Source organism: Mytilus edulis, chromosome 11 (genome assembly GCF_963676685.1).
Source record: "Mytilus edulis chromosome 11, xbMytEdul2.2, whole genome shotgun sequence".
Lineage (NCBI taxonomy): Eukaryota > Metazoa > Mollusca > Bivalvia > Mytilida > Mytilidae > Mytilus > Mytilus edulis.
The window spans coordinates 67,019,418-67,030,924 of NC_092354.1; the positions used below are offsets into that span (position 1 = coordinate 67,019,418).

The 11,507-nt window shown below is 31.7% G+C and overlaps 1 protein-coding gene across 1 annotated transcript in view; it reads right to left on the minus strand.

Moving 5' to 3' along the window:
* Positions 1-525: 525 nt before the first annotated feature.
* LOC139496103 (uncharacterized) overlaps positions 526-11,507 on the minus strand; it is a gene marked incomplete in the record, with an annotated part of 11,922 nt that continues 940 nt past the window's right edge. The window contains 8 exon segments of the mRNA XM_071284563.1: positions 526-3,761; positions 4,091-4,137; positions 4,454-4,538; positions 5,285-5,356; positions 6,033-6,326; positions 7,435-7,485; positions 9,324-9,704; positions 10,988-11,308. Of these exon segments, the coding sequence (XP_071140664.1) occupies positions 3,025-3,761; positions 4,091-4,137; positions 4,454-4,538; positions 5,285-5,356; positions 6,033-6,326; positions 7,435-7,485; positions 9,324-9,704; positions 10,988-11,308 (1,988 nt within the window).

An 11,507-nucleotide genomic window follows, 5' to 3' on the forward strand; every position in this document is an offset into this window, starting at 1 on the left:
AATGCAGAATAAATACAAACCACACGTTTATAAGGAGATTGGCTAGTTGATATAACCTATTGTAAATACAAACTTATAAAACACACACTAATTCCAACAGAGGGGTTTCATAATTCGAAACCCTTTGGAGCACATGAGATCAGCCCGGCTTTAAGTGGGGTTAGTTTTGATCAGTTTTTATCTTCTTTGTTGTTTTTATGTACAATTGTTTGTATTTGTTACGTTTTTCGTTGTTTTTATTTGTTTGCAATAGTGTTTTAAGTAAGTTTTTTTCGTTCATCTTTTGTACATCAATAAGGCCGTTTGTCTTCTCGTTTGAATTGTTTTACATAATTTGTAATTTCGTGGCTTTTTATAGATGATTATGCGGTATGAGCTCTGCTAATTGTTAAAGGCCGTACGATGACCTATAATTGTTAATTTCTGTGTCATTTTGGTCTCTGGTGGAGGGTTAATTGTCTCATTGGCAATCATACAACATCTTCCTTTTTTTTTTATAAAATACCCAATATATAGAATAAGATCAAACTTTAAATATATGTCTTTAATTTCAATAAAAACAAACGAACATTGTCAACACTATATTACATATACATAACTTGTTTTGTATCTAGTTCTAATGTTTCTCTATGTTATCATGTTATCAAAATTGTAAATACTCCTGAATATATTTTGATTCAAACAATGGGGTACTTTACGAAGTTGATTTGAACTCATTGGAAAACAAAATTTATGACCCGCATAAAATATTGTGAATGGACACCTGTATGGACAACAAAAGAATTAACATGTATAAAAGGTCAAAGTAGGTAATAAAACAAATCAAAATCATGTTCTAAAGTGATCTGTCAAATTTTAGTATTCATCACTAACACAGAATGCTGATAGATAATTAAATAAGGACAATATGTGTGCAATGATATTGTTTTTAAATTAGCAAAAAAAAATCTGGATATTTTCGAAGGTGGTGCTATATGAAGTAAGTGTAGAACTTCTTGTTGCATTGTCAATATGATATCGTTTAAATTTTTCTTTGACATGGCAAATCACATCATAACAGAAATTTGTGATTGGAACAATATTTACAAACAGGATTAGGATCGTTTAATTGTTAAAAAGAAATATTACGTTAAGTGAACTTTAATACTGCAAAAAGATAATCTTCTTAAATTTTAGTTGCATCAGAGGACATAGAAATAAAATAACAATAGAACAAAACTATTTTCTGACATTTCATTCATTGGAAGTGACTGAGACGTTGTAAGTGCTAACCTAGGGGATGAATTATGACATTATGTAATTGTGAATGATAGCCTTATAGTTACCATGTAATATCGGGTTAAATGTTTCAATAAATAAATGCTCCATATCTGCTCGGTAGCAATAATATTATCTATTACATTGAAATAGGCGTTATTTTGACTTTTCTAATTTACTTTTTTAATGTTCTTTCCGTGGAATTACTTGATATTTGTTTTAACTGTCTTTAGTGGATACAAGCTCGTTCACAAACTGCGTTACCAGTTTAACAAAAATCATGTTTTGCAAGTGGTGCGATATTACAAATTAAATTTCTTTCATTTTATGCTTGCGTTAATTTGGAATATTTTTTCACTAAGAAAATGTTGAGTATTTACCGGATGCTAATTATCGAAGTGAAAACTATGACATAAAGTTCTTTAAGCCAGATGAAAGTGCTATATGTCGAATAATAACGTAATACGCACTTACTATAGCTGTATTAATTAAGAAATAATTCATGGAAGCCATAGATTTGTTTGAAATTTACACATGGGCTGGGCCGTGATATTCGAATTTTATCCTGAGCGTTAGCGAGGGATAAAATTCACGAATATCACAGCCCAGGCCATGTGTACATTTACAACAAATTATGGCTTCAATGAATTATTTCGATTCTAATAGGACAAATACGATCATTAAACAACTGAACCGATGGTGGGTATACCGTGTGTGTGGCTGTTCTATTTTACCCACTGTTCGATAAATGTAAAACAAATCTAATAAACCTGCATGAATGATTTCTTAACTAACCGCTAGAAAAAAAATGTGATTACTTTTTTACTTCTCAGTAAACCCAACATTTGCAATTTTAAATTTACATTTTTTATCGTAAGCTACCGTTAAATTCACTGTTGACATGTTGTAACCAAGGAGCCGCCATGTTGACTTGCTGAAATTAGTAAATGTGCGTTTAATGCAATAGAACAGAAAACAAGCAACACCTACCCCAATACTTTATTTTAATGCAATTGTATCCGAGTTTAGAAGGTAAACGCAATAGTAAAACCTTCAGCTTTGACGTTTTCATTCGTATGACGTCATGTTTTGAAATGTTGTTAATGTGCCAAAATCATTACTGGAATTTCGCGGAATTTTAATTTATTTTGTTTTTGTCCATTTTTCCGTTCTCTAATGTGTAAATTCTTTTTGTTATGCGTCAGAATCAGAATAAATGTTTTGTAGGGTTTTATTCAATTGTAATTGTTGACACAGCGAAATTCACAACCGTTTACACATAGGTTACGATACATGTGGATTTACGTGGGAGGCATATTTAAACAGCCATTTGTGTACATCTTGGAGTCTGCGCTAAGTATAGATATATCGAGAATTTTATCACGGTGTTGTTTACAAAGCGAAAGAAGCACGTCATATTAGAATATTGCTTTTTATAGAATTTTGTGCATGTGAATTATTCACTGACGGTTTTATTGAACTAAAAAATGAAATTTGCGGTCTCTTCAGATAAAATTGTTCCCATTTTATTTTCATCATTCAAAATGAGAAAAAAAATAAAATTAAGAATTGAAATAGGGCATTTATCAAAGAGACAACAACCCGACAAACGAGTTGAAAACAGCCCAAAGCTATCAATGATATAAAAACGATTAAACTGTGAGTTCATTTTCAAAATATATCATCCGTATTTTTTAAGTCGTTGATTGTTTTACATATCTGTAGTGATTACAAAGTATCAAAATGGACGTGTCAGAACATATGAAACTACCCGACGACATCATCATCATCATCAACACACACCATATCAATGAAAGATTTCTGAGATTGCAACGTTTTTGCTGCTTTTTCTCTCGGATTTTCTATTTTGAGTAATGATAATTCATCTTCAAGGCGTCGAATTTTGTTTTTTGTTTCAATCCTGATTATGTCCGTTTTCGTTTTAACTGCTTTTTCAGACTTCTCAAATATTTCACTACTGTAATATTCTTTAGCCTTTTGAAAGCGCACTTTTTTAATAAGTTTTGTTAAACGTTTTACTTGGACACATTTGCTGTCGTGCTCGGAATTTGTATTGAAGACAAGGTATCGACCACCGCATTGTTTTAGTATATTCTGTAACGGCACCGTGTTGGAGATAAAATCTTCAACCGTTTCGACGGGAAAACCGCTGAAATTTGTCTCTGTTGTAAACACCGGTATCAAAAACTGAACAATATCAGGTCCAAAATATTTAATATATGGATCCATTGTTGACTGTAATTCTGCATGGTCATATGAATCTGTAAACATAACAAACGCATGTGGTCCTGGTGACGTCCGAGCAATGCAGTCTGCTATTTTCTTTTTATCTTTTACATGTTTAATTGTTTCACGGAAACTAGGAAGTTCGTAGAACTTAAACATCTTTCTGTACAGACATTTTACCGTTTTGTAAAACTCGGTCCTACATTTGTTCCAGCATTTTGTGTCGCCCATCACAACAATGCGATACTCCTCTACGTCTAACAAAAAAAAAGAAAATCATTAGCACAAAAAAAGAAGAGGATACAATTAAACACACTGCTTATCTACGAATAAAAACAAACGTCATACAAATAAATGATTCCTAGATGTCATAATTATTTAGACTAGTTTCTGTATGGTTCTGAGCCGGTAGTATTTTGTACAATAAATCACCAATGCAAAGTTGAGATCTGGTTTTGCTTAATCTCATTCTACTCTCAGGGTATATATATATATATAATTTACGTTTCAAGTCTTCTAAAAAGTTTATAAGTTTTGAAATTCATAACTTATACATGTCAGCTCATACGTTACAGATTTGACTCACCTTTGTATGCAGGTATGTCGACCAATGACATTGCTCGTAACATATGTCTGAAACAAAATTGTCAAACATGTAATCGGTAGTCAATGTTTATAATACAACCAGACCAAACAAAAAGGATTCCATCTATTACATACAAACAGATTACTCGTGTTGCCAGTTCTAAAGTCTTTAACCAAGAATCACCCAAACACTTCATACATTCGGGGGGAAAACTCAAAATATGCATTGGGTTGAATTAAATGTTTATGCATTACTTTTGAATTTGTAACGCTGCTTTTCAATTGTAATCACCAATGGTTATACGATATTCATTTTGTATGATATTTGTCATAACCAATTGTTTTGTTCTTGTGTATTTTTTACCTGTTTCTTTCAGGTCCAATCAGTGGCCTTAATGTCACTGGTGGTAGTTTTAACTCGCTTGTGATATCTGTAACTTTTACTTTTCCTATAATTTAGGAAACAGAATATTGCAATTTAATTATTCTGAAAACAAAGTTTTGCAAATGTAATACATTAACATGTTAGTCCGCTAAATACGCAATATACGTAAGAAGAAACAAAACATTGATTAATTCGAATGTCGAAATATCATGAACAGACATGCACATTCTTCAATTATCCTAATAAGAAATGGCAAATTTACAATGGGAAAATACTATTGAATTGTAAAGTTTTAAACACATCTACGTTACAATCTTTCTCATAGCATATAGAAATTTGGAATATTTGTATTGATGACATTAAACAAGATCATGTCTCCCTTCATTGCTAATCGTATTGGTCAATGTAATTTTTCCAACTGATGTTGCCCATGGATGGCAGTATACGCATGCATGCTTTGATGTGGTATAGAAAGCGTCAAAAACATGAATACATGTCTTATCAACTATTGACAACAAATTACTTCTCGATGATGACAAAATACACTCACAAAACTGAAGAGCGCATCTATAGTTGTTTTCCATTATACCTTATTGTCTACAAATTAATTTTAAGAAGATTTAATTTAATTGAACACCATTAATAGGCGAATACTAGTAATGGTTCAAATTGCTATTGCTGGTAAAAATATGTTTTGTGACGGTAGAAAACCGTATCATTACATAACCATTTTTATTTTTGTCAAGTTTGGTTGTTGTGTTACTGCTTTGTCATTTATAACACCTCAGTTTTATAATTTAACTTGTATACCTAAATCATCCAGTTCAACATTAAAACGAAATACTCGTTCTCGTGGTTTCTTAACAACAAGGATATTATCATCTGCAAAAATATAATTATATATATATATTTCAAAAGCCGTAGCTCTTCGTCTCTATTTTTGTGGAATAGGTTAAAAAAAAGACTCTACCTAAAGTTTGTGCATGATTTAAAAAATTGATTGTGTTAATTATGAGATGAATTCATAAACATAATCATAATACATTGTCAGTGATGAAGGGTCCTTAATAAGTCACGTCAGTTGTCATCCTTAACATATCTCTAATAGGTTTCGGTGAATTTCGTATATCTTACAATTCGCAAACAGCAGAGTAAAAAGTTATTATACCACTACTTAGAAGTTTATGACAAATACTTATGTTTATACAATGTAATGAATCTATCAATATTAGCAGCGAATAAGAAGAAGGTATATGGCATATACGAAACGCGCTTACAAGTAAATACTCATAAATGTCAAGATGCCAACCAGATATAGAATCCTTTTTATGTCAAACAAGAGCAATATGAGACGAAAACAAAATATGATAAATACGGTTGTACTGTAAGTGTATTTAACTACTCGTTCCTTTAATCGTGTATAATACACAAGTCGGACTACTTAATCTATTTGTACTATCCCACGGTCGCTTAAACCACGTACTAATTGTATCGTTAAAACAAACAGGAATCATATAATAAATATATATCACATTTATCAGAAATGCTTTTGTATTACCTATTGCACAACGTTGGCATTTGTGTTGCTTCAAATTAGCTTCCGACCTAAAGGAAAACACTTTCTGAAATTCTTCTAAGACATCTTCATTGTAGAAGACGTATTGCATAAAGGTAACAGCTTTTTCACTTCGAGTTTTATGCTCTAAATGGCATCCTTTGGATACATATACTGATTTCCTTATTGACCTTATCTGTCTCACTCTTTCCAAAGTGTCGTCGATTATATCATCTTCTATTTCATCCAGTACGATTTTGTAGTTGCACTGTGCTCTCAATGTTGACCGGTAACAATCTGTAATCAGAGCATACCAAAAATTCGATAATTTTCAGGTATTATTTCTCCGTTTTCAAAAAATATGGGACAATTTCATAAGCATTTTAATTTTACAGACTCTTGATTAATCTCTTATATTTGATTTGACAATTTAATCTTCAAACAGTTTCGTATAAATAAATGTGCTATAGAATCTTAACATAAAAAATTGGCAGACAAGTTCACAATTATATATTTTTGGGTGATAGTTGCTGTATTAATTTTAGTCCTTTTCATGATTCCCGATTTTCATTCTCAATTTTAAATATTTATATCTTATGGAGCTTTGTTACAACTTTTCTTGAATAATCAATGGAATATAATACATTATAAAAGTATTAGAATTTCTGAAAGTACATGTGGTTTGAAATGAATGAATACGATATTATAAGATCTGTCATCTCTTTAAACTAAAGCTAATAGATGTAAAATAAATCTCAGGGCACATGCCACTTTTTGTCTGAATCAACTGCAATTATATATATGCATGAATCTAACATTTACGTAACTGAAGATCCACACCTTTTGAGCTCAATTCAATATCAAGTCTACAATTTGTTAGATATAAAAAAAACTACAAACGAAATTCGCCAATGCCGTTGTATTATTCTAATAAATTTGCCAAATTTAAACATAATTCAACTTATAGCATAAAATTGTAGAATTTGAAATTTAATATATCAGTAGCTTGTTTTAATATGATCTCCAAGCAGTTTCTATTTCGTCAGTATCATTAAAGGTTGCATTTCTGTAAATATTGACAATGCAATTTCCCATAGGAACTCCTTTTACGGGTAAAACTCTATCACTTTTACTATGAAGTTTTGAAAAAAATCTTATCCTTGAATTGAAAGTTCATATGCACCACAACTTTTTTCAAAGGTCAAAACATAGGACTGTGCGCCATATTTTCAACACAGGGAGCATAACTGGAAACCAGTTTGTAAACAAAATTGATTTTCTATGAATATTCAAGATCTCCCCAAAAAAGGCGTGTTTTGAGAAACAGCTGTATTTACAAAGTGCAACCTAAACGAGACCATGAGTGTGCAAGGCATAATGCTTACTTTTAAATCGTTTTACTCACCTAGACACATATCTGAATCGGTAATTGCTCTGCACTTTCTTGGTTTCTTCCCTAAATATTTTTTATATGTTATAAAAATATGCATAATAAATAGATTTGAAGGTAATTTCAAAAATAAAACTTCCTTTATCATGTTTATAGAGATAGCGAACTGGCCAAATTGTACTCCAAAGCATTAATCTAAGACTCTTTTGGATACTCATAGTTACATGGTAATGAAAACTTTGTGTACATACATATTTTCTACGAGATCCGTGGTTAACGTGCTAGTAACATATTTTATTGGGGACGTGTCAATGGCAAGCGTGCTCTATCAGCCACCCGTGATGATATCGATATCAGCACGGTTGCAAAAGCTTTATCACACCTCCTATCTGTATGACGTCACGTCATCGATTGCAGTCACTGTTGCAACGGCTTTATCAAATCCTTAATCTGTATGACGTGATGTCAAACCTATGATCTGTATGACTTCATTTCAAACCTCCTTATCTGTATAACGTCATGTCACATAAAAAAACATCTACTTGAGATATATATAGAATAATACATGGCAAAATCCGTATCGCATGCTGTATCATCACGAGAAACCAATATCAGTCCCGAAGGCCGAAGGTCCCGAGGACTGATATTGGTCGAGTGGTGATACAGCATGCGATACGGATTTTGCCATGTATTATTCTGTTTATCATATATTTTTACAGAATCAGATTCATGCAATATCCGTTTTTTTTTAAATCGTCCGAAAATATAAGGAAGAAAAGAACATTATGATTTTCCTGTATTTTTTCGGCTGCCTTTTTCTTTTACAGTTTTTACAGTCATTTCTACATCTTATTGTATTTATTTTTTTATGAAAATCGCTAGTAAAGTTACTGGGTAATTATTTTTTTTTTTAAATATCGATTTAAGTTGAAATAATATGACATTTTTTTAGTAGGAACAGCAACTGGACGTCATAGGTCAAACGTTGACGTCATTCGAATTGTGACGTCATGTCAGGTATGCGATACGGGATTGCTATGCGATACGGGGTATGCGATACGGGTTTAGCCATGCGATACGGGGTAGGTGATTTTGTACTAAACATATGATAAATGTATATAATAAAGTGTATATGATATGGCTTTTTCAATATCACCCACCGTATCAACCCTCAACCAATATAATCCCTCAAGCAGAGCTCTTGGGATTATATTGGTGTTTCGGGTTGATACGGATGCGATATTGAAAAAGCCATATGATATTTTCTATTTATTAATATTTTTGGTTCAACACCACTATTAAGACAAAACATTAGCCAGGATCTCCCTTTTTGAAGTCAACAAATCGATAACTCATGGTTAAAACGATAATTATTCCTGTTGAAAACATCTGTGGTATTCTTATTATCATTTATTTTCATGCAATTATCAAGAAGCTATGAAAAATTTACCAAACTCGCAGGTTCTCGCAAGTGTTTTTTTCAATTGATGTGAATATATTAAAATATCTCGACAAAAACACCACTGAAATTTTGATTTGACAGTACGTTTAGAACAAAGCACTCAAACAAATATCATTTTAATTTGTCAATACCTGTGTACTTTCAATTTCTACGGAAAGACATCAAATTGGTGTATATGGCGTATTTTAAGGTACAAGGATAAGTTTCATAGTTGATAAAAAATGTATAGATTTTAACATTAATAAGGAAGGAAGGTTCGAGATAGAGTCAAAAATTGTTTATCGGTTTCTATGTATTAATACAGTGTTTAGGTCATGAGGTTGAACATTTTCTAACAAGTGATTTTGGAAATATACAAAGCTTTTAACAGCTTCTGCTAGTGACATGTTTGTTGCACGTTAGGAGTATACTCTAGAAAATAATAACCTGTATTTAAACTTACCATCTGATAACCCAAGAAATTCATCATTTGGTAGCTCTCGAATACTGAAATTTAAACTTTTCTTCCCTTTAAAATAGTTAAGAAGTCTTTTGTTTTCTTGCAAAAATTTCACAAGGAATTGTTGAAGTTTGCTATCACCCTCTCCATTCAAGATTGACAATATAAGAGCTGGTGAAAAGGAACTTAAATGGAGATAAATAGATCCTTCCCATAACTCGATTAATCCAGATTCCAACACTTCCTGTATAACGTCTGTTTCTGTTACGTCTACGATGTTTAACTGATAATTGACGCCATCATCACCGAAAAGTCTAGCTACGAAATTGTTTGGTTCTACCAGGCGAGTACTGCCAAGGGTAATGGACGTTGGTTGTTGATAACCTATGTAAATATATCCAATAAACATTACTCTCGATCTCATCTAATGTTAATGATAAACATGCAAAGTATGCGCACGTGAAATTCACATAAATTCTTCACGATGAAATCATCCCAAACAAGCTTATACGTGACACTCACGAGGAAATATTTATGTGATCTGATGGCAATTCTTGTTATATACAAATTTCACATGAACTTGACTAACCAACCAACCAACTTATTGTAATTGTTTCATTAGAATTTAAAAATCAAAATGTAATTTGAATAAATTAATTAGGAAAATTCATCGGATTTTCACTTGAATAACGTATGTTTCAAATTAGATTCATGTGTAACTTACTTGACATCAGTCCAAGTGAGCCTCAAGTATGAGGTGAAATGCGTTTAAATTTCACATGAGATTTACATAAAGCTAAATGCAAGTGAAATTCACGTGACGGACATTTCCTATGCTGTATACAGGTTATGATTTCTGTAAATTGTTTATGTTATTTTAATGTTGTTTTTTTTTTTTTTTTTATCTTTTTCCTTTTACAAAAGGTGTGTTACGCGCATTCGTGCCTTTAATGAAATGAAAATAAATGCAATCCATTCCAGTATTTTTCATATTTATTATTATCTGACGATTGTAATCCAAAGTTTACTAGTGTATAATTAAGCTGAATAGTAATCAAAATAATTAAGGCTGCAAACAGATGCGATTAATGTTCGACATTGGTAAAACAAAGAGTGCCACGTTATTACTCAATATTTGAACTGTACAATATCGACCAGTTAGTCTTCTTCAGGTGAGGTTAGTTAGATATTGCTGTGTAATACAAAATTAAATGTATACGGTAAAATAAAACTTTCAAATGTTGGTCAGTTTTGGGGTATATATTATATGAAATTGCAATTGGACTAGCTTAAAGTATCTGCAAGTAATCTGTACTGTTACTTTGAGTTCTAATTCTTTGTAAATTGTTTTCTTTAGTATTTGTTTTTATTCTGTCTTCTTTTATTTATTTTTTTCGTTTATTGTGTGGTTAAAAATCAGGTCGTTGTTTTTTTTTCTCGTATATATATTTTTCCATATTTTGCCAATTAGGAGTTATGTAACGTGTTTTATTCGGCATTGGTTTTGCTCATTCATAAAAGTCGTACGGTGACCTAAAGCAGCATTATCTACAACATTCAAATTTCAAGTAGATATTTGTTCTATTGGCAATCATACCAAATCTTGTTTTTATAATATTCTTTTTGTACATGTATAACTTTAAGTATCGTATCTTAATAAAGTGTACCTGAAATCTGACTGGTTAAGTTTAGTAAATAATCTAGCATGGTCTCATGTCCTGTTAATCTAAGCACGTTGATGAAACTTGGAATCCATGTTGTGTCTGCTTTGTCTAATAATATCTTCATTAGTTCTCTTCGTTTTCTTGACTTTGTTTCTAAACCTTGAACGCAGTCGTGTTCATCAATAGTAATGATATTACGCTCGAAGAACATGTCTAGTGTCGCGCTTAATTGTAAATTCTGACAGACATATTCAAGATGTTGTTCGATAAGCGCCTTCGTAAATCTGTGGTCTACGACTACCGGATTTGCAGCAGAATTCGTATCTAAAATAGCAAAGGTGAAATAAAAACATTCGTGTCTTTGGTCTCAATATGTTAACACCGGAACTACAAAATATGAAAAAAAACATGTTATAAAAATATAACCACATATTGTATTTAGATAGACTGACATGATTCAATAAGGACCTAGTTTAGCAAAAGTTGTGATTACATGTGTAGCTTTCCCGTTGCACGCTTTTAC